The 25,529-nt window shown below is 32.2% G+C and overlaps 1 protein-coding gene across 15 annotated transcripts in view; it reads left to right on the top strand.

Annotated features, from left to right (window-relative positions):
* LOC146998813 (uncharacterized) overlaps positions 1-25,529 on the top strand; it is a 940,238-nt gene that overhangs the window by 62,278 nt on the left and 852,431 nt on the right. For 12 of the 15 annotated variants that reach the window (XR_015039727.1, XR_015039728.1, XR_015039729.1 and 9 more), the window contains one exon: positions 16,894-16,956. The exons of 1 other annotated variant lie outside the window; for it this stretch is intronic. Coding sequence is in view for 1 of the 14 variants with exons in the window: in XM_085811704.1 (XP_085667830.1) it covers positions 10,420-10,445; positions 16,894-16,956 (89 nt within the window). In the remaining 13 variants the exon portion in view is untranslated. Of the gene's footprint in view, positions 1-10,337; positions 10,446-16,893; positions 16,957-25,529 lie in introns of those variants that run through there. 2 more of the 15 variants (XM_085811704.1, XM_085811688.1) reach the window with 2 other exon arrangements.

The following is a 25,529-nucleotide window of genomic DNA, read 5'->3' as shown; positions in this document are numbered from 1 at the left end:
TAAAATTGAGTGCGAAATTGGGGCCCATTTAAGAGAGATAATTTTCATTATTTCTGGTTTTATTTCACTTAGTTTTAACCGTAAATTAGGATCCACTTTTAATTTAGTTCTGTATTTATTTTTAAAATACAGCATGGAAGAAAATCCTTATTCACACAAATAGGTTTTGCAAAAAGGCAATAAAATTTTAATAACTTTATTTGAAATGCCTTTAATTTTTTTCCACGGTTGAGCCGCTAGTTAGCCAGTTTTCTTCACGAGATTTTTGTGTGTGTGTGATTATGGCAAAGCCTCGAGGGCTATCACAACGAGATTTTTGAATTTAATATTTAAAAATACTTTGTTTCTCTTGATCCCAAAAGTGGCTCCCAAAAGTGTTCTTACACTTATGATTTTCATTGAAATAGGGCTCTATCCATTAATTAAAAGTAAACTTTCTGAATCAGATTTTAATAATAAGAAACTATAATCTATTCGTAACAAAATGACATGTAATATATTTAAAATAAGCGAAACTTTATTTTTAAGGAAATAATAATCAAAAAATGACAAACATTTTATCTCACAAAAGTCTTCGTACACTTCAAAAAAATCTTGACATATTATTAAATATTTTCATTTTTCGTTCAATTAATATTAGTAGGATATCCTTTAGCATCCACAACAGCTTTTAAATGTCTGGGAACAGATTTTAATTTTTTTTTGTAATTTCTGTATCAATGTTCATCCATTCTTCCATCATGGCTGTTTTGAGTTCGCTTTTCGTTTTGATGTCGTGTTTTTGTACTTTAACCTCTAGCTCTTTCCAAATGTGTTCTATGAGGTTTAAATCTGGCGACTGAGTTGGTGTTTTCAAAACCTGTGGACAATTGTAGAGACACTACAGGCGAACGTTGAGAGAACTTAGAATCGTTATCATGAATAAAAATAAAGTTGTTTCCAATACCCAAATTTTGGGCTGATAATTTTAAATTGTCTCTTAAAATATTTAAATAAAGAGAATGATTCATTATGCATCAATTAATACCAAATTACTTAGTCCTGATGCTGTTATGCCCTTCCCCCACACAAGTACACCTCCACCGCTTTGCTTAACTGTTCCAACTAAGTTCTTAGAATAAAGTTCCTCATTTTTTCTTCTCCATACAGTTATTCGACCATCGGAACCAAAAATGTTAAATTTGCTTTCCTCAGCGAATAGGACATTATTCCAGTACGTTTCGGGTGTATTTATCTCTGATTTTGCGAATGAATGCCTAAGCTTTCTGTTTTTCTCACTAACAAAATTTTTTTACGGGGTGAACGCCCATGTAATCCAGCTTCTCTGAGAACTTGTCGAACAGTTTAAGGTGAAATTGAAGTAGAAAATTTTGCATTAATTTCTGCAGAAACTTTTACAGCACTCAAATGTGGGTTTTTCACAAATTTTCTAATAATAAATCTCTCATCACGTTTAAATAGTTCGTATATCACGTTTAAATAGTCTCATCACGTTTAGTTAACTTTCTCGGTCGACCTTTTTTTACCTTGTTTTCAATCCGATTTTCTTCTTAAAGCGTTTTATCACATACTGCACTGTAGAATGTGATACGTTAACTAATTTAGCGATATTTCGAATTGATTTAACTCTACTGTGGTGACAAATTATCAATATTCGAATGCTGTTTGTAATTTCTTTACGACTGCAACCCATTTTTCAATAATAAATAGAATATTATGAAGTAAACAATAAAAAATTAAAGCAAGCGATTTTTTAAATGTCACCACATTGCAAAAGTTAAAAAAAAGCGGCGAACTGTAATTCTAATTTTGATTTTATCTAAAAATATTTCAGTGTACAAAGACTTTTGTGAGATAAAATGTTTGTCATTTTTTTATTGTTAATTTCTTAAAAATAAAGTTTCGCTATATTTTAAAAATCATGTAATTTTGTTATGAATATGTTATAGATCTTATTATTAAAATCTCATTGAAAAAGTTTACTTTTGATTAATGGATAGAGCCCTATTTCAATGAAAATCATAAGTGTTCGAACACTTTTGGGAGCCACTGTACCTAGCCAACCGGAAAAAAGAAGAAAGAAACAAAGTTCTTTCATTTCGTTAGAGATATATCCGAGTTCTTTAGGGTGAAAGGCAACAGCAAGAGCAAAGTTAAATTCCCAGCGAGTAACTAAAGGACATGTCTGAATATAATAACAGAAAATACGAATAAAATTCTGTTGACTTTGCATCTTTCGATACGCGCCAAAGCGGAAAAATAGATACTGTTTATGAGCTTTGCATCTGCCTTTTAAAACACTGCAGTTGAAGTGAACTAACTTTGTGATTCATGAATTTCCTTACATCTACCTTTTCGTTTCCAACGTTTTCGTATAGTAGCTAGGGTTGCCATAAGGTAACTAAGATTAATTAGGAAAAAAAAAAAGAATACTATTTAAAACTGTGTGATTACTTTGAAAATGGCTAAATTTCTTACAGATACAAAGCATACTGATCGGAAATCATATCCAAGAAAGCTAAGCTAATTGTCATTCTAGCCCACGATGCAAATTTCCAGAGAATATTTTCATTAATGGTCCTCAGGAATCGGATAAAAGTAACAAGTTTGCAGTGGAGGCAGTTGAAGCAATTCTGATTTGTCATTACAATGACTCACGCTCAATTTTGAAATTATGTGAAAGAAGAAAATGATATAAGTAAGAAAGTAAAATCAACATAAAATATGACTGGCATAAAAAGGATTGGTTTTACATCTTTTTTATTACTCATTGTTTAGGTTCCAAAAACTTTATTCATTTTTTGTCAGAGTAAAATAAACCATTTTAAATGTAGCCTGTAAACATCCCCTATCAATGCTTAACAGTTATGCCATTCCTATTCATAGCAGTTAAATTTTAACGTAGGAGGTCCACCAGCTGCCGAGCGCTAAAGTCGCTGAACACTGGTAGTTCGAGTCCTGGCTAACGGGCTGGCATGGGTGTTTTCTTAGTTTTCCCCAGTTTGAGCCAATTTCACTTAGGCTTAGGAACTCCTCCACGAAGGCATCCCTTCTCTCAGGCAGATAGTCCTCGTGTACTTTGCAGTAATTTAACAAAACATTAATTTAGGAAACCTGCCGTCCAGACGGGAACGTAACCGTAACCGAAGAGCCTGATTTCGAATCCCGGAGAAGGCATGTATGTAAATTGTCTGTGCCTTCATAGGACGTAACGGTGGCCGCCGGCCCCATAATAAAACGACCTCCTTTTCTGACCTTAGTAGGGGGCAACGCCTATAATCGGTTAGTGCCCGCCATAATTTAAAAAATAAATAAATAAATAAAATAAAATAGAAAGGCTTTCACGTGTTATATTACTCTCAAAGGGGCTTTTTTTTTTTTTTTTTTAATTACGTACATATACACGTTTGTGTTGGTTGTGCTGCGTTAACCATGAGGCCTATTATTATCGGCCAGGAGGGTTGCAGTACACTCGTATATATTACATTACGTTACACATACACATTTCGAGAGCATTTGGGCTAAAAATATTTAAAAACAGCATATCTTTAGAATTTCCGACAGATAGTCTTGCGCGCTGGAGATAAAAGTGTTTTTTCAATACAATGTTACCGTTACTTGATTTGAAATCGTTGAGTTTGCTAATCAAAAATTCGTTTTGACAAGTTTTACAAAATATGAAATAGACAATAAAAGAAATTCTAAATTCCGGTTTCCGGGTATCCATATTCGGGTAGAGAACTACGATATTCAGAGTTTAACGTCTCTAAGTAACCCCCCCCTTTTTTTTCCCGCACGATGCGAGAACCATACATGCATTCATGCAGATTCTGCATTATTTAATTTCTTTAAATATAATACAGGCTCTAATATTTGGGGGCAACAATTTAAAAAGTGATTCGCTGTTTATAGTGAATCCACGCAAAATGCCAAAACGAAATTAATAGCCCTGCTGAGCCAACGCCCTTTGGGCTAAAAAAAATAGGAAAGCTAAACTTCAGTCCACTTCAGGTAGTTTTTATTAGAATTTACGACTACCTGGATTTAGTGTCAAAATGGTCTTCAGTTTTTAATTTTTTTCGAAATTGTTTATGTCGCCAATATCGCCAATTTAAAAAATAATAATGAAAAATCTGAAAGGGTTGATTTTACCGATCGTCCAGAAGGGCCTTTTTTTCCCCTTGAAAGTGGAGATTATGGGCAGAGACGTCCCAGGTGGAATAACGGAATATTTTAAAGGATAATACAGGTACATAATACATTTAGGGTAACACAGGAATGTTCTGTATCTCTTGTGTACTTAAAAACTGAAGGAAATATAAAATGCAATTCTATATAATTAGATGTATCATGAATTAAGTGCATTTTTACTTAAACATATTAAAATGTAAATAGATAATATTCTTTAGAATTGCATCTATTTCTTTTAAATAGCTTAGTTGTTAATACTGGACAAACGAAAGAATTATATCTTCCGTTTTTCCGAAAGGCAACTGACTCGCATGAAAAGTGAAACAACGAAAAATCTTGTTTCAAGCGGGGGGGGGGGCGACAGAGGCAAGACAACACGCGCCAAACAATTTTCTCTAGACTAAGTTTCGATCAAGGTTAATTTTTCTAAACTAAAGTTTAGTTTAGAAATCTCTATTTTAATTAGTTACTGAAGTTATCTTTAGTTTCTAAACTAAAGCTGTCTTTAGTTATCTTTAGTTTTTATCCCTGTCTTGAGCTAGCTGTAACGATCTGTAAACAAGTAACGAAGTAAGAATCATATTCAGTTGCTTTGAAAATGTGGAACACATTTAGTTTAATCTTGGTTAAATAAATAAATAAAAATATTTTTTTTTAAAAAATCAATCTTAGCTTTTCCAAAACCCCACGAGTGACCACTCAATACCGGTAGTTCGACTAAAATTGCAAACCTCTTCGAACTAGTGGGCTACATGAGTACTTCTCTTGGTTTTTCACTTGTCTGTAACATGAGTATAATCTAGTTTCCTGAGAAAGACCTCCACAAAGGCGTCCCATCCCTGAAGGTGATACCCCTACAGTACTGTGTGTATTCAGTTAACATAACCTAATTTTTTAACCCGAGCGGGCGGTGAGCCAGAAGGGCTATTAGTCTCAAAACGGCATTTTATGGCGTTTCACTATAAACGGCGAATCACTCTTTAAATTGTTGCCACCAAATATTACCGACCTGTATTATATTTAAAGAAATTAAATAATGAAGAAGCTGCATGAATGTATGCATGTTTCTAGCACTGTGAAGAAAGTACGGTACCTACAGTCATCCAATTTTTAATAACGTAATCCTCCACCCGAACATGAGCACCTGGACCCCCGAATTTTGAATTTCGAATTTTTTCCATATTTTGGAAAATTTTAAGGAATTTTTGATTAACAAACTCAACGATTTTAAAGCCAGTAGTGGCAACACCGTACAGAAGAAAAGTGTTTTTATCTCCTGCGCGCGACACTGTCTACAGATGTTCTGTTTTTAAACATTTTGCGATATTGCTGTTGAATTGAATATTATGTGGCCTGAGTGTGAACACACAAAACGTTAAAAGACGCAGTTTTGAATGTCATATAAAATCTGAAAACTTTCAGAATTTTTTTAAAATTTTACTTACTTATTTGTTTATGTATTTTTCAAAATTGGTTTCACGCTGATTTCCTTCAAATGTTAGGTTAGGTTATTTGGCCAAGCACATTGGCCAAATAACGTAGGTTTGATTTCGTGGAGTAATTTCTAAGGAAAACTGATTGCATAGTAAAAATCACAAAAGCCAACGCAGTAGTCAACAGTTTTAACTACTCGGGTACAGTGGAGCCAGATTTGCTTCTAAAGAATTTGGAATTTAGTGACAGAATATTACAGCCATGCGCCAAAAAAAATGGATAATGATCCAATTCCAGATGAAAAAAAAAATCATATTTTCTTGAAAGGAAAATCATGCAAACTGTCATTCTGTCAACCAAGAGTTTGAATCCCCCCCCCCTGTTAATCAGAAATTGTAAAATACAGTAAATGCCCCTTAATGTTATCATTTGGATATTGTTATCGAACTGCAGAAATTCCTCTAATTTGTATATGAAAACATGAAAAATACATCACTCATTGCGATTAACAGTTCGGTTAATACGATCCAAATATTACAAATACATTTTTTAAACAAAGGTTTCTTTTAAAGTTTAATATGGTTTATCAGTTTGAGTTTATGTATAAACATGGCTCAAGTGGAATAGCGACACATTTTACAGGATATTAGATGAATTATGCGTTTAGACTAACGTATTTCGTCCATTTTACGCCTATTTATTTCGTTTTTTCATAGTTGCCGGTTTTTCCCGGTTGCATATTTCCGAATTCTATCCCACCCCCTTTTCGAATTCAAATAAAATCGTGACTGTTTCGTATCATTTAAGTCGTTATTGTATTTTTCTCCATGGATAATTGATGTCATTTTTATTGCCGAAAAGGAAGATTGAGCGATTCTCCAATTGTATGAGGTTTTAGATTTTTCGTAATTAAATATGAAATTTGTAAGGATGCCGATGAAACCTCAGGAACTGTTGTATATTTTCTCAAAAATACATTTTGATATTTCACGCTGTTAGTTAATTTCTTAAAAATTAATCAGATTTATTTACTAAATCGTTATGTTTAGTTTCCAAATATAGTTTTAATTTAACAGGTTTCATGCATTGATTTTTCATTGCATTTAACACACAACGGATATTCATTTTCCACTGATAATGCAACATGTAAAACAGTATCTAATAAACTCTTCTTGATATTTACTTGATTTTTTATTAGAAGTAGAAAGAAAAATGTTTATTAGATGTCTGGCCATCATTCCCATTTTCACTCTTGCCGATTTAATCCCAGTATACGTTACACACGGGATTGGGTGAATTTTGCGACATTATTATAAGCAGTAAACGGGTCATTTTGGTGTTGGCGAAAATTTTCAAACTCGCGCCAAGACCATACCGCGTTCTAGGATTGTACCCTCTTGTGTAGCCATTTATCCATCAAACAAAACTGGTTTTTTTTTTTTTTTATTTTTTTTTTTTTTATCATCCTTCAAGCACGCAATCGAATTTTCCAATACTTCGAAAATGTTATATGCTTGCTTGACAACAAATTTGGTTAGAAATAGGGAACACAAGTGTGTAAACTATGCATATTACAATTATCGCTGCGCGCTTTGAAATTCGATTCTCGAATTGTTCAAGCATAACGCCTGAATCAAGGGGAAAACAATACAATCAAAATTAATATATGGAAATGATTAATTTAAAATTCCTAGTAAATGTTAAACATCCAAAATTCTTTTCAAATGCCGTTATATTTTTTGTTGTCAAATAAATTTTTTTTGAATTTAGCGACCCCCCAAAATTTCTTCGCGACTTGCGTACCATTGCCATAATAACGCTTTGTATTCATGTAAACCTGATTAATTCTGAAGTGGTTTAAATTCTGTCAGAAACAGTACAAGTGATCTATTTTTCAATTGCATTTGGAAAAAATGATTTCAGACTTGTTTTCAACTGCATGTAACAGAGTATTATCAGAATTACGGGAAAGTGCGACTGTGAAAATGGATAAACATCAGCTGTCCAATGTGAAAAATAATGTTATCATTTGGATATTGTTATCGAATTGCAGAACGCCCTTCAGTTTGTATACGAAAACATGGAAAATGCATCGCTTATTGTGATCAACAGTTCGGTTAATACGATCCAAATATTACAAATACATTTTTTTAAACAAGGTTTCTTTTAAATTTTAATATGGTATATCAATAGAGTTTATGGATGGACATGGGTCAAGTGGAATAGCGACACATTCTACAGGATATTAGATGAATATGCGTTTAGACTAACATATAATATAACATCTTTCATATATTCCAAAACGAAAAAAGACTTTCGGCCCGCCGCGTATTTAGAGTGCCCCCCATACCGCACAGACACTATACATTTACAAACATCCATGCAGTCTCCGGGATTCGAGCGCGAGTCTTTCGGTACGGTACTCAGAGTCACTAATCACTATCCCGGTTGGAAAAATGTGATCACATTTAATGGAGTCTTGGTGTATCACGATGGAACGGTGTTTGGACACAACAAGGTGCCCAGGCACAGTCGCCTTAACCCTTCTACAACAAGTAAAAAATTCCTAAATAGTGCACGAAATAACTAGAGCAACGCATATAATTTATATGTATATTTGTATCTAATTTAATTCTTGCTTTTAATTTATTCCTTTTACAATTGAAATTTTGTTATTCATGATTTAATTCCAGTCCCCGTTAAACATTTTTAACAATTTTCATTCAAGTTGCTTAAAAACATCTTTCGAAATAGAACTTACTAAGTATGGATTCACTCTTTTCAGATAAATCTACTATAATTAATCTTAGAAGATAAATATAATCAATATTATTTAGTAAATAAATTATATATATATATATATATATATATATATATATATATATATGGATATGGTATGTGTGTGTGTGAGAGAGAGAACACGTTTTAATTCTAGTTTGCAGTACATACGGGATTCGGCGGCATTATGTGTCATTTTGTTGTTGGCGACGATTTTTAAAGTCGCGTCAAATGCTGTTCCGTATACTAGGATTTTACCTAGAACAGGGTTTCTTAAACTGTAGGTCACGACTCCCGTGTTGGTCGCGGGACCTGCAGTAGGATGTTGCCAAAATTTTAGCAGTTTTGATATTTCTTTAACTTAATATAATAATTTTACAGTTATCAAATATTTTTACACAATGTATCTGAAAATAAAAAAAGCTAGACAATACAGACAAAGGGAAAAACGAAAACGTTTCGACGCATTCTTTTTATAATATAAACGTTCATTTTCCTTGCTTTGCACGTGAAGCTGTCATTTCGTTTGTTACATATTTAAAAATTTCACATCGTTCTATGTCTTAAAATTAGAAATTAAAGGGAATGACCTGAAACTGCAATAGTATATTACAGTACAAGTGAAAAAAATTGAGAGTTTCACTCACGCGTGTGTCTTATTTGCGCAATACTTATGGAGTCCCACAAAATTTGTGTAAATATTACGGGGTCCTGAGGTTTAAATGAAAGTTTATTGCAAGGTGGTAGTAGAAAGTTTTCCCTGCCATTTATATAACCGTACTTGCTACAATAAGATATTCCGCCTCTCCCGAGTAGCTAGTCAAATTATTTCGTTTGTCTAAAACTGAAGTGAAACTCATTTCAATTTAAATCTGACAGTTTTCGGAAGCGAAGTGTTTGTTTTAGACTAAAAAAATCACCAGCATTAATTGAAATGGTAACAAAGGATTCGAATTTGCAATGACCAATGCCTTTATCCCCACATCATCAAAGAATTATTTTTATCGCCAAAAAGAGGGTTCCGCAAAGAGGTAAAATTTAGTGCCAAATGTTAAATTTAACAAGAGTAACTGCCTTCTACAGTGAAAAAAAGGTAAAAACACTGAAGGACTTAATTTAGTAAATTTTTTTGTGTCAAAAAAGGGCCAGAATCAATTTTGTGAGGGGTTACATCATGAATTTTGACAAGCATCGACGTTTCCTTGATCAGTGGTTGTTAACAAGAGCAGAGTGAAAACGCTCGAACTTTATGTCGCCAAGTGCTTCGGGTCTGGGAGGGGGCCGAAATTTACAATTAGCAAACGGTGCAAATCCATCCAATGAAATTTTAGTGTAATTTTTAACTGATTTTTCTGATTGGCTAGAAAGGGCACATGACCGTTCGCCACTGACTTCGCGACGAAGTGCAAAAGCTTTACGGCTCATACTAAGGCTATACTAAGGTTTAGAGGAGCCTTAGCTCATACTAGACTTTAACTTTGTTGGATCTAGGTGCTATTCTTGCGATTATAAATTCTCTGTATATTTTTCATTGTCTAATTTGATCTAATTTTCTAATTCTTTTTAAGATCTTTAATAGCTTTCTGTTTGATATATTTTTTGTATAATTTTCTAATTCTTTTTAAGATATTTAATCTTAAATATCTTTGTATTTTTGATTTTTTTTAATATAATTTTCTAATTCTTTTTAAGAATCTTTAATATTTTTGTATTTGATATATTTTTTATAAATTTTCTAATTCCTTTTTCAGATATTTTATCTTTGTATTTGATATATTTTTTTATATAATTTTCTAATTCTTTTTCAGATATTTAAGCTTTAATATCTTCGTACATAGCTAACCTTACTAACATTTGTATATAAATACTAATTTTTCTTACTAACTATTAACATTTGTATATAATATTTTTGTAAGTAATCTTTGTAATAAATACTTTTTTTCTTGCCATTAAAATTTTTGTATTGTAGTATATATATTGTAATTTACTTGTGTAATAAAAATAAAAATTTCTGAAATGGAGTCCGAGCCTTTCAGCTCCAGGTAATGTATATTTGCGTATTTATATTGTTTTATTTATTTTTTAGCACTTCACTCGGTTTGTCGGTACTACCAATGTCCCGGTTAAATCTTTGTTGATGAAAATTAAATTATCTGCATTAAGTTTTTCATAATAAACTGTAGTTAAATTCTTTTAATGTATTGCATCAGTCTATTCTATTGGTTATCTATTTAATTAAGTGTTAATATTTGTGTTTAATTTTTTACATCAGTAATTGTTACTTAACGAAAGTTCATCCACTCATTAGTATGTACATGATTATTAATTTTATTTTCATCGTATTTAAAAGTACAGTTGGCGTCGTTTGATTTGCGTAACGTTTGTCTAGAGCTATTTTGTTAACTATATATATCGTTGAGCATAGCAGCAGAATTCAATTAATTTACTATAAATATAACTATAAACGGATAAATCGATGCTTTCACAGTATATTAGGAAAAGGAAACAATTGGTTTAATCCTCTGTTTGAAACAACGCAGCAAATATAAAATTAGGGTGTGAAGTGCAGAATCGCCCACTTATTTGGCGCTTTTTACAAGAGTAAGAAAAACTGGATTTTTGTCAATTTCCTTTGACTTTTTTACATCAATGTGTACTTGAACAAAGGAAGATGCACATTGCCGATATTGTGCAATTCTCTGATGTTTTTTTAAGTGAAAATACGTCGATGTGTTACCGGATAGGGTAAATCATCTTTATATGTCACAAATTTCATTTACATGATCAGCGCAAACTGATGCAAAACGGTGATATACAATCTTTTCTAAATTTGAAAAACTGAGATTTTAGTTGGAAAATGAGCTAGACAAGTTAAGGTACTGCTAAAATGCAGCTTTGTATTAACAAAACACAGAATCACAATGAACAGTATTTCGATAGACTTGCTTTCGATCGAATTTCGGATCCTTTAAATTCGGTGATATCGGAAAAGCTGTGATAGAAGTGGCGGTACGCCTCAATGCCGTATAGGCTATCTATCTTGTCCGGAAAAGGTCTAATATTTTTTGCCGATTTGAATATTTTTTTTAAAGTTTGTTCAGCATATTGTGAATTTCAGAAATGTTGCATGAGTATATGAACACAAGATTCATGTAATGAGAAGTGCAGTGCATATGGATTGCTTTTGGAGCAAAAGCTTTAATCTGAGCTCCAATTCCCTTTTTTATCACGTTACCTGCTCCATCATAACTCATAGCTAATGTTGCTACCATCTAACCCGGATTTTGAAATTATTGAGATTATAGAATTATTATTGAGTGGACCTGTAATCTTAGCTAGTCTGAGAAAATGTAGGATGTCTTTCTTATCTAATATTTTTTGACTGTTCACAAATCATCTTGTACACCATCATAAAGTTTCCTTATTATTTGAAGTGACTTCATCAGTTATAATGGAATAAAAGTGAGCAATGGTATTGCTGTATGAGAAAAAAATTTTGTTACCTCTAGCACGCAAGGCTATTGGAAATTTTGAAGATAGGCCTTTTTTAAATATTTTTTTTATATAGCTGTTTACTTGAATTTTATGTGATTTATGTACGAAGAACAGGCTATTTGAGAATTAAAGGTAACACACAAAACATTAAAAGAATTCCCTTTGGGTGTAATATAAAATTTGAAATCTTTCAGCTTTTATTTTAATATTTTTAATTTTATATTTTTTTCTAAAGCACAAATGTGAATTACCCCAGAAGGGCTATTAGTTTCAAAATGGCATTTTGTGTCAAATCACTTTAAATGTCCGAAGCACTTTTCTAATTGTTGTCACCAAATATTATCACCCTGTATCATATTTCATGAAACTAAATAATGATAATTTGCATGAACATATGTATGTTTACGCATTGTTGAAAAACAATGTTGCCTATAGTCATTAAATTTTGGATAATGTAGTCCTCCACCCGAACATATAGGCACTTGGAAGCCTGAATTTGGAATTAACATATTTTTATTATCTATTTTATACTTTGTAGAAATTTAACAAATTTTTGATTAAAAATCATAGTTTTAAAGTGAGCAGTGTAATTATTTTACATTTTGTAAAAATTTAACTAATTTTATATTGTAAACTGAATTTAATAAAAGTAGTTAAATAAGAAATTAAAAGATCCAACTCAGTAAGTCAGAGCCGGAACAGCTAATGAAGGTTATGAGACTGTGATATTACTTTTGGTTTTGTGAAACGAAGGATTACTAGGATACTTTCAGATTGAAGTTCTGTAGAAACAAAAGTTTAAGTACCCTCCGCCTTTCTGAAGCTCTTTATTTGTTTATTGACTTTTGCTTATTAAAATGTCACTAAAGGAGATATGAGCAGAAAAACGTACATTCGGAGTTGCGATTCGTATGTTACGCTGTAAGAAAGAAACGTAGTGCCAGAGTGTCACTATGGTAAATAAATGTATTGAAAGTAAAAGTGTTATTTTCTGTAATGTGTGTGGTGTTATTTTATTGTGATATATAGCTATTCATGAGAAATAGAATAATTCAAGTGTGTTTGGTGAATTGAATTATTCTATTTCTCGTCAATAGCTATATATCGCAATAAAATAACACCACACACACATTACAGAAAATAACACTTTTACTTTCAATACATTTATTTTCCATGGCGACAGTCTAGCGCTAGCTTTCTTTCTTACAGAGTAACATATGATTCGCAACTCCGAATGTGTACAACAAGAATCAAGTTTATCGAAAATATATTTCAGCGGCGATTCTAGTGGCGCATGCGCTATTAGACAAGATTCTGCTCTGTCACCAAGTATTTCTCAGCTAATACAAAACAAAGCCACTGTACTGAAGATAACACAGTTCAGTGAAAGAGTCTCTAAATGTCAATTACATTTAATGTTGCTGACGCAGACTCATTTTGCGTAGGATGCATATTCATAAATCGTTTCAGATGAACATACACTTGTTCGTGGTGATTAGAGAACCTTTCTTCTAGTAATGAAAAGGCTAATTTATAATTAGAGTCAACTATGGATATTGACTGAACAATACGATTAGCATCTCCTCTTAGCTCAGATTTTAAGTACTGTAATTTGACCACATCTGTTAAATTAGGATTTGAATCAACACTGGCTAAAAAATATCTTTAAGTGAAAGCTACTCGTGTAAGTTACCCGAAAACGTTGGCAAAATAATTTTGGATAATTTAACATTGACCTAAGCATTCGTGAAAACCAAAGGTTCCTATTCAATTTCTTTGGAAAGCTTAGCTAATTTACGATTTAATTCGACTTCTACATCTAAGACAATATCGTCAATCTCTTCTTTCTCTTTTACATAAGCATCAATACAATCAAAAGTCTTTAATCCGGACTTGTCAGGACTTCAGCGATTCCAGATTATCGGTTTTCCCGGATTATAGATCATCAGTTTAAATCTGGTAAAATGGCATGCATAAATTATAAAATTAAAAATATAAAACCGTAATTTATGAAATAAAGAGCAATTATGATCTAAAGGGTATCAAAATTTACAAAAAAATCTTAATATTTATTTGTTTACTTTATTAAACATTTCTTTCAACAAGCACATGCGTAAAGCATACATTAAGCATAGTCGAAATTAGAAAATTGCAACCAGAAAACTATTTGATGTGTACTTGTGATATTTATAATGACAAGGAATTTGATTTAAATCATATCAAAGAGGGAGCAAATCGAGATGAAATACTACATTTAATAAGGAATTATAAGCCGATTAAAATAAAAACATCTGCCATGAAGATGAGGATAGTGCTGAGAGATCAATTTCCAGTTCATTGCACGCCGTGACGTCCCCCCCCCCCCGCAGAGCAGCTTGAAATTGATAAACAGATTTTGGAATGGTTAGAGAAACAAAGGATATGCCTTTATCCATTTTTTGCAGCAATTCCACTTTTTGTTTGATGGACATCGAAACATGCTTTCCCTTTGTAGATTCTTTGCAGCTCCAGTATCGGAAATTGTGTTTGACATAATCGAAAGTTCCAACTTACTTTTATTAAATTGCTCTAATAGTCTAAAAGAAAATAATAAGCCGTATCCAATTAGAAGATTAAGGAACAACACAATCTGCAACATTAACTGAAATAGATTATTTTAGCTTAGCTTATACCGTCCGTTATACATTAAACGCGCATGCGTAAACGTATTATGCATATGCGTAAACGCATGCGCGGAAAATTTGTAGCTTTGAGGTCCGGATTATAGATCATTCCGGATTATGGATGTCCGGATTAAAGACTTTTGACTGCACTTTCTTCAATACATAACCCGAACAAAGAATCGAAATTGGAATTTATCTTTGTCTCGAACACTTTAAACTTATTCTTCAGCACTTCCAAATCACTTCTTTGGATATTTTTGTCGGCAACGTTTTGTTTTAACTTTGTTTTCAATGTATGTTTTTTCGCTGATATCTCCTTTAGTGACCTTTTAATTACCAAAAGTCAATAAACAAATAAAGAGCTTCAGAAAGAGGGATGGTACTTACTTTTTTGTTTCTACAGAACTTCAATCTGAAAGTATCCTATGTAATTCTTCATTTCACAAAACCGAAAGTAATATCAGTCTCATAAACTTCATTAGCTGTTCCGGCTCTGACCGCCTAAACAATTAATTAAACAACGTTGAACAATTTAATTAATTGTAACAAATTGCCTCAGGCTCTTTTATAAGTATTAGTTTATGTTTTATAAAAATTTAGCAAATTTTTGATTAAGAAACATATTTTTAAGGCAAGCAGTGTAATTAATAAAACATTTGTATTTTAAGTGTGCAAGACAGTCTGTCTGAAATTGTAGCTTTTAAATACTTTTAGTCCAAAGTAGCATTAGCCCAAACATCTAATGATTGTCTGTAAATGAAAAAAATTGCCCGTTTGGACCTAATTTTTATCCTATAAAATCTGAGATTGTTTTCATTATTTATTTGAGGGGTACTGAACCCAAGGTTTGCATAACTTTTCAACCACAAGGTTTGTGCTTACATTATTTTCTTATTTTTTATAAAAAGTTTTAGAAAAGTATTTAAAATAAATGGATCTTATATCGAGTTAAAGAAAGTGCTTACAGATTGTATTTTTTAAATAAGCTAATTATCTTTAAGATAAATGCTATTATTTTTTTATGATGACAATAATAGGAAAATAAGGGGAATAAAGTCTCCTGAATATTTCTTTTTGCAGAGTTATTTATATTAAAATAAATTTCATAATCCTTAATTTTATTTGCATGAATTTCACATATTTCATAAAAAAACAGATGCATATTTGTATCCTATAAAATAATTTGTTAAAATTCTACAGGATATTTGAGTGGGCTTCCCAGACACTGTTATTTCATAAAATAACAAGCAAATATTTATATTGTATACATCAATGCCTTTAAAGATTACGTTATTTCATGTAATTGTAAGATACCTGTTTAAGTATTTATTCCATGCTAAAAGAAATTATTTGTAAATTAGGTGATATTAATTTCTTTAAAAGTAATTCATGGGTTCAGTGCAAATTGCATTTTATTTTATAGAAGAAATTTTGTTTCACAAACTTTTTGCATACACAAAGCTTTCGGTCGAAGGCTTCTTAGTATTTTTCGGTTTCGGCACGAAAATCGCCTACAGGTCGGCAGATAGTGTGGCTGGATACGAGGTTTTTATTTATGAACCTCACGCTGTAACATCTTTCTCTATTGATTGCTATTTCCCTACTGCCAGTTGCCGCATTCATTCGAAACCATTTCGTATTTATCAAAATCTGACAAGAATATTCTGCGTGTCGTGATTTGGAAAGCCATCTTTCAATACGAAATAATCCGTAGATACACCTAGAAGATTAAAGGTGCCATTTAGTTGTTGAGTTATCGATGAAATGGTTTCATTTCATGGTTCTTGGACTATAGTTTAAGCCTAATTTTCTATCACGAATGAGGCCCACCAGCGGCCGAGCGGTGGAGTCACCGAACGCTGGTAGTCGGTCCGAGGTTCGAATCCCAGGAACGGGCTGGGCGTTTTCGTGGTTTTCCCCATGTGTAACGTGTATACAAGCCAGTTTCCCTTAGAAAGTGCTCCACAAAGGCACAGGCAGATAGCCCTTGAGGCTTTGTCATAATCACACACAATCATGAATGATGCCTTTTCTTTGTCAAAATTTTATTGCAAATTTTTCATCTCTGGCAATTTCTAAATAGATAGATTCGATGCACTTTTAAAAAGTTTAAAAAGTATACCAGTATTTCAGTGGTAAATTAAAATTTAGAGCTATCTAAATTTATGTGCAGTCATAATTCACTTGCATTTAGAAGTATCTAAATTTATGTGATGTCAATTTATGATTTAAATGGATGTGTGTGCCAAGTTTGGTGCTTTTATGCATGTACTGTCACTGTGGTTTATTATGGTCTCGGTAATAAAATTGTACCTATTTTTGTTTATTATAGGAATGCGAAGCGCCCAAGAAGAGGATGTGAGCAAACAAGCCCTGTGGATGTGGAGGCTGAGAGGTAAGATACCAATTTTTTCTCTTGGCTTCTTTTTTTTGTTATTGTTGCTTCTTTGTCTTTGAGTATGGTAGTAAAGTCATGCTGCGATAATGATGTTAATGTCACACTGCGACTTTTGTATAACTTCACAAAGTGACATAAATTTAATTGCTTTAAAGCAGCGGTTCTCAACCTTTTGACTAACACATACCATCTAAACAAAAATTTAAAAACCTTAGTACAACCAGTATAATTATTGTACATTTTATAATACTTATTCAGTTTCTCAATATAAATAGAAAAAATAAATGTTTTGCCATTTGCACAAGCTATTGGCTATCTGTATTAAATAGGCACACATAAAAAATATTAATTAAGAATTGGTTACCATTTTAATTATCAAAATTTAAGTTATATACTTAAATTTAGTGTAAAATTTGGGCCTGTTTAAGAGAGATCAATTTCTTTGTCTGGCCTTATTTCACTTAGCTTTAAGTGTGATCCACTTTTAATTTTATTCTGTATTTATTTTTCAAATAAAACATGGAAGAAAATCCTTGTTCACACAAATAGGTTGTGCGAAAAGGCAATAAAAATTTAGCTTTATTTGAAATGCCTTTAAATTCTTTTTTTCGGTGTAGCCAAAAGTTGTTATTTATGAAATCTTCAGTGGAAGTGCAATCACAGGAATTTTCTAACAATTGTTCTTTTTTTCTTCATAGAATTTTTGAACTTTGTTTCTTTGCCTACCACCTATTTTTTATCTTGTGTACCACCTGTTGAGAATTGCTGCTTTAAAGATTTGTGTGGGTGTCGCACAGTGTTACATTAGTTTAATCAGTATAATGTCGCAATAGCAGTATTTCAGACATCTCCTCCAGTAAAACTGATAACAGCAGAAAAGCGTTTTATTGATCCAGTAAGAAGTTACTCTTCCAGTTATTAAAATCTTACTGGAATCTTTGGAATTTTTTAATTATTGAATATAGTCATCACAATCATATCAGATTTCCTCAGTGATTATTGTTATATCTCATTGTATTGAAATTATATAACAGATGCGTTTATGATTCATTTACATTTTTATGTAAAACTTTGCTCTCATAAATTGCTATAAAACTATATGCTCATAGTTTTTGTGTATCACTTTTGTGTACTTGCGTGTATTGCTATAAAACATATGCTAATAGTTTTTGTGCAAATAAAACTTACATTTCTTCATTCAAATATTTAGTATAGCCAATAACTACAGTGAGCATAGTTATGTGAATGAAATTAAGCATATAAAACAATTTGTTTTCCAATAAATGTAAGAAAGTTTTAAATAGCAAATTTTCTAGTGTATAAGACGCACTTTTTTTCTTTGAAAATAAGTCGGGAAAAAAAGGAGGTGCATCTTGTATGTCGATACTCAGTTTTTGATTGCATTAATTTCTGGAAATTTCCTCTTTTTTTGGAGTTATGTGGTTTTTTTCTTGTTTCCTTGCGATGTGTGGGAATATTACAGTTACGGAGAGCTTAGTAAATGTGCATCTGGCATGAAAACTGCAATTTTTGCGAACGACTTTTAAGTGTGGGAAATTTCAACTGTTTGGTGTTTCTTAAGTTTGTTGGCAAATTATGGTTCAAACACAATGTTGAAATTGCTGTAACAAAGCATGCAAGCTGGATGCAGGCTTCAAATTTTGAGGTTACACCATCAAGTAGAAGGGGAAGGCCTAACATTTGGAAAGTTTGTGAATGGGTCAAAGCATCTTGGGATGCTGTGAAAACAGAGGCAGAGGTTAAATCATGTATGAAGTGTGGCATTATTAATACACTGGATGGTACAGAGGACAATCTGTTGTATGAGGACTCGAATGCTGATTTAGGAGAGGTTTCAAGTGACTTTTCATTTAGCTATGGTGATGAGTGTTTAGGTTTTGATGAAGAAAATTAAAAGCTCTTCCTCAGATGAATTGTGGGTATAAAGTATTACTTTGTATTTATATTTAAAATACTGTAAATTCATTATAATGAAATGTGTATAAAAAAAGGGGGATGTGCCTTATGCGCCTGCAAATACGGTAATAAAGATATAAAAATATCCATTCACTTAAGAGAAACTTAAATTCATTTCCTGCAAAAATTTTAAAAGATCCTTTTAATATATTTAATGCAGCCTTTTCTTAATTAATAAGAAGTTAATATTGTTAATAACATATTTTATTTATATCGGCAATTCTGTCAATGTATACATGTTTTTCGAATGGCCTTTCATCGAATTTTACAAAATATGACTCGTATTCATAATATAAGTTTACAATGTCTCCTTCAGCCTCATGAAATTAAACAAAATATGCATTATTATTATAAAAAATTATAATGCTATTATATGCATTGAGATGAGCAGTGACTGGCAAGAGTTTTAAAGCTATTTATTAAATTTTAAATTACTTTAAAATTGAAAGAAAGCTCCAAATTTTTAAATAGGTACTAAACATTTTGATGATTGTTTGATTTACTATTTTGAAGCTTTATTATTTATCATTTATACTTTTATTATTTTTGAAACTCGGACGCTTCCAAACATATGAATTTATAATACTTACAATTCAGTAAAAACAAATACAAACTTAAAATTTTAGATTCTAAGCTTTCAAGACAGCTTCTGTACACAAAAGTACTCGCTGTTATACACTCATGTCCATAAATTAAGGATAATGCAAAATCAGGCAAAGGAAAAGTTAGAAGCAAAACAAATTTGACTTATTTGTAAAGCTTATTTATTAAACAAAAGGTAAAGAGCAAAAACAGATGCTATATGTTTGATATTATTAAAAAAATTAGCGATTTTTTTTCTCCCTGGAGCAAATTACCAAAAAAAAAAAAAAAAAAACTTATTTACAAAAAACCAATATTACATGGTTGGTTTGATTGTTAATACATTGTATGTCTCCCAGACGATGCAATACAGTCCGTACAACGCCTAGGCATCTGAGTATCAAATTATCGATCTGATCTTGGGGGATATTACATCACTCAAAAAGCAATGCACTCCGAAGTTCCGGTAGACATGTAGAAGGAGGTTGACGGGCTGCAACTCGTCGGCCAAGCATGTCCCACACGTGTTCTACTGGTTCAAGTCTGGTGAGAATGCTGGCCAGTCTGTACGGGTGATATCCTCCGATTGAAGGCATTCGCTTACGATATTTGCACGGTGAGGACTGGCGTTGTCATCCATAAACAAATTGTGTGCCCATGGCACCCCGAAACAAATGTACATGTTGTTCCAGAATGACGTCCCGATAGATATGGCTTGTCATGATTCCAATTTGAACATGAAGGTCAGTTCTGGAACCCAGAATAATTCCACCCCAAACGAGCACTCCTACACCACCGTAACGGTGTCGTTCAATGATGCTTTCTTGGTGGTAACGAATACCTGGAGCTCTCCATATGAAAGTCCGGCAAGAATCAGACTGCAAGCTAAACCTGGACTCGTCGGAAAACATCACAAAAGCCCACTGTTGCGGTGTCCACAGTGCATGCTCTCTACTCCAGGCTAACCGCAGGCGACAGTGAGTTGCAGTAAGTGGAACGCATCTGACAGGTCTACAAACATATAAACCAATCTGCCCTAAGCGTCTGTACACGGTCTGCCTTGAAATTGTCGTACCAGTGGCTGAAGAGAGCTGACGAGGCAGGTCTCAGGCTGTGCTCCACCTGTTTGTTTTGGCAGTAACTGCCAAATACCGGTCCTTATTCGGCGCTGTAACTCTGGGGCGACCTGTGCTGTAACGTCTACTCACATTACCATCATCTGGGAATCGTTGCCAAAGGCTGGAGATGACACTCTGGGCAATTCCAAGTTTGTCTGATACTTCCAGTTGGGTACGCCCACATTCCAGATGGCCGATAATTCTACCACGTAAAAAATCATCCAAATGCGTCCTTTGTCGGTTATTGCACTGAAATGCTTATAAAGCCCCTGCGAACTATTTGGTTATTGCACTGAAATGCTTATAAAGTGCCTGCGAACAATTTTACTTCTTTGCCTGTATTCGTTATATATCACTTTCTTACATTCTCGTCATTGTGAAGTACCATCGGTGTCATCTGGTTACTTCCTAAAATTTGCATATGATTCTTGAAGATGTGTGTTGTGATGTTACAGGTGATATTTTAGTATATTTTAGAGTTCGATTTCCGCGTGACTCCGAATTATCCTTAATTTATGGACATGAGTGTAGTAGCAACTTTGTTGCACCATATTTTGGGTGCCCCCATGCTGCACAGACACTATACATTTACCACCCACCAACCTTTTTGAGATTAACTGTTATAGTAGCACCTTTCTTTTCAATTGTTGCAGGGAGATGAGTTTGCACTATCTCTAAAAAATACATTAAATGGAAAATTTACTTGTGAATTTTTAATTATAATTACTGCATATTTAAACAGAAAGTCAATTAATTAAAAACCATAACATTTTTGCGATGCAACTATCACACGGAGGACGAGTCCAAGGATTTTCAAGTTCTCTTTCCCTACGATCAGCTTCTTGAAAGAACTTTTCGGCTTGCAGCATATTTTGGGTGCCCCCATGATGCACAGACACTATGCATTTACAACCCCCGAACCTTTTCCGAGATTCGAACCCGAGTGCTTTGGTACGGCAGTCGGCCTGATCGAGCGGTAAAATATAATGTAAAAGAACAAAGCTTTACTTAATTCAGCTCAATTACTGACAAGTGGATAGATAACAAACTAAGTAACAATACATCATAAAAATTAAATAGCAGAACAAATGAGGATTAAACATCATTTTAAGAATAAAAAAAAGTTAGACATTTTAAATAACATTTTAAACATTTGCGATCAGATAAAACTGCTATTTTATGTTGTCTTCTAATTCATTTAAAGTCTTCTTGACATAACAGGTTCATACACTAAATATATTACTCTTCCTTCATGCATTGGGATATCTTTCCAGATGCTAATATCTACCTGCTTTATTTCTTCTGGGATGGTCACATATGCATTTAGTAGCACTATGCACTATTCATGGAAGTCTGGTCTTATTTTATTCGATTTTTTGAATAATTAAGATTTGACTCAGGCTGAGAGCTACGGGTGCTGGGTGTGATTTAATTTGGCAGATTTCATATTATACGTAATGTAAGTTATCAAGATATTTTGTAAATGATGATGTACATAAAAATATATTTATAAATGTTGACTTATGTAAAATAACCTATGATAACTTCAGGGATTTAAATGCCCCCCCTTTTTTTTTTCACTTACCCAACTGTACTCTTCGGCTAGCGTGTCCAACATCACTTCAAAATATTTGTTACAATTACTATTAATATGTTTACGTTAGTCTCCTTTAACATTAATATGTTTCAATTCATTGACCTAAATAAATAAATATATAAATAAAAATTGACTTTAATCTATAAATGCATAACCAACAAGATTTCTTATTCTATCATTTAAGAAAATTATTTCAACTTCACAGAACACTCAAGAAATCTAACTTTCCTCAAAATAAAATGCAAATGTAATGGAAACTTATTTATAAAATCATAACGTTTTCATTGCTTTGAGTTCCATATTTGTATTTTAGTACATTTTATGCAGTTAGTTTTTATATAAAGAAAATAAGATAATACTGAAATAGAAAATTTCATTTAAGCAAAAACGTAACAGAAATTACTTTATAAAATGAAAATGTGTGCAAAAAGTAAACAAAATAAAATAAAATAAAATAAAATAAAAAAAAAAACTATTAGGATTAATGTAAAATATTATTTTACAATACCACAGGAGCTATGTTGTTGAGAAACATTCTCTCTAAAAATTGAAGTTCTAATTCAGTTTTTAATTGGAATATATTTAATTCTGAATTTTTCGGTTGATTGCACAGTTAGGAGTTTTCAGCAACTCCACCTTTTCTTGCAATATTTGTAATCTAGATAAAGAATTTAAATTTTTTAAGATTAGATGTTGAAGTTCTGCGGAAGAGAAAAGGTCAGGGTATTACATATTTAATTCAGAAGTCAAACAACAAAAATCAGCGTTATATTTACAAAATTTTCACAGTAAACAGTCACTGTGAAAATTTTGTAAATATAACGCTGATTTTTGTTGTTTGACTTCTGAATTAGTATTTATTCGGCGTGTTATTGTGTCTTTATTACATAATTATTCTAAAAACCTGAAAACAGAACACTTTTAAAAAATTGACTATTGGCAAATTCAGAAAGTTACTGTTAAAAAATTTCCAGCTGCGGTAAGATAGATTTCCCACAAAGCAGGTTTAGGATTTGCTAGATTTGGCGAGAAATCACCCATTTGGCAACATCTTTCAGCGAAATTGGCAATATGCCGTAGACGGATGGAGAACCATTTAGAACGAGTTCTTACTGGTTTGACTTAGAATGTTCTCGAATGCATGCTAAAAGCTATATAAACCCTGCCTGTATGCGGAGTAGCAGTAGTATCTCGAGTCTATCGAGTTGATTTTCAGTCTAGTATTGAGTTGATTGGGGAGTGCGTAGAGAGAGTCTCTTAATGTATCGCGAGTTAGTGCATCATCGAGTCTTATCTTGGAGTGTGTTGAGCTCCAAGAACGATTGAACTGAGTCAGAAGCTGTATTCTAGTGCTTATTGTGGAGTGCATCGCGAGTTGTAGCGTCGAGAATCTCGACAGTACGTCGAGTTCTGAGAAGACTGAACCTAGTCGGGAGCTGTACTCTAGCACTTTGCTGTGAAGCTGTCTTCACTGTTACAGCCTAAAGGCTCTGTTGCTGATTGTTTCAATGTGCTTGTCGCAGTTTTTGGACGACTGTAAACATGTTTTTGGAGATGTCCTGAATAATACTGGCAAATACATTGTGTGTTTATTAAGTGTCATCGTTAATCACTCCAAATTGCATGAACCTGTACAGGAATGCAACAGTACGAAACCTTTATTGGGTCTTTCTGATGAGCCTGCTTTTGGAGTATTAGTCCTCAGATTTGCAGTGAGGACTAGCTAAAACAGATGCAGAAAATTCTGGTTGAAAATATTTTCCTTGTGTGCACTCTGGTAGCAATGGCAAGCACAGCTCTGCTAGCTTTTTTACTATAGTACTTTTTTACTGTTTTTTACTTGTTTACTTTTTTTACTCATCTGAAGAATCGGAGAATTTAAATCGCTGGTGTTTTTTTTTTTTTTTTTTTTTTTTTGTTGTTGTTGTTTCCGCACCAAATTCTGCACTTTTCGATGTCTGAAAACTTCATAGCCAACTTTAACTTTTCTATGCCTTTTTCACTGAAAATTTTAAATTTCCGTTATCACTCATAAACAATAATTTAACATAAAGCAAAAAGAATGAATTAAATAATCGTTTAATGTTAGATTAAACATCTAAATGTTCTAGCAGCATTTATTTGCTCATGTATAATTATCGAAATATTTGATGTAAAATTAAATTAACAGTCATGGCTACATTATTTTATAAAATTCTGCAAATTTCAGATATTTTGCAACAATTTATTCAATAAATAAATCAAATAGAATTTTTATGGTTTCGAATTGTAGGATTATACTATTTCATTATTTTTCCACTGCAAAATTAAGGTGACCGAATAGATTTTGAGAGCATCAAATTTGTATAAAAAAAATGCAGTTAAATGTTAAAGCAAATATATATTATATCCTGATATGATTGTTAATTTTTGAATTTTTTAATACATGCATTCCTATTTTTAAACAACTAGTCTGGTAATTAAAATAATGTTAAGATTCAAAAACCAAACTACCAACTCGTACTAATAATTTATGGATAAAAGTACTAAAAATGGAGATGTTACTATATTTTAAAAATATTTTGGTACTGATGTCATTCATAACAGCATTTTCCATGTTCTATTCAGCTTTCTAAATTATACAGTGAGAAAAATGAGCAACAAGAACACATAATTATAGAAAATATCATACTTGTCGATGCAAAAATTTAGAGAACCCGGTGAAATTGCCAAAGTTCTCAATAATCTGGGGCTTGATGTGATGCAATCATTTTGTTCAGTTTGATTCATTTTTTCATATTACATATGTCATTTATCCATATCAGCCCAAAACCAAGAATTTGGCACCGTTTGTACACCTTCATCAAATTCAGCAATGTAAAAGAAACTCTTGAAAAGCTAAAATAATTATTTTAGGTATTTTAGGTAAATTTAAAATAGATCAAGTCTTAAAATAAATAAAAAAGCACTATTTCATTCAAAATATTTCAGGTTCAAAGCATAAGTTTAGAGAAGAACAATTTACAAATAGATTTGAGTTTTAATACAATTTATTCCTGTGTTCTTATTAAATACGCATTACTGTTCTTTTTTAATCGATACAGATTTAAGTTTTGGTAGAGGGATAATTTTTTTTTACTTTGGTGTAATAAAGGCGTTTCTTCGAAAACATAAATTGGAAGAAATATTCTTGATGAATACTTACAAAATAATCTCTCTCTTTATTTATTTATTTATTTATTTATTTTTAAATCTTAAATGATCATAAACAGCGTTTTTGTTAAAAATGCTATCTGTAAAATTTTCTTTAGTAAACA

This window comes from Stegodyphus dumicola, chromosome 2 (assembly GCF_044657685.1).
Source record: "Stegodyphus dumicola isolate Sdum_Otavi_A_Nest chromosome 2, ASM4465768v1".
NCBI lineage: Eukaryota > Metazoa > Arthropoda > Arachnida > Araneae > Eresidae > Stegodyphus > Stegodyphus dumicola.
The sequence above is the reverse complement of the archived record's forward strand: the minus strand, read 5'-3'. Positions and strand labels throughout refer to the sequence as shown.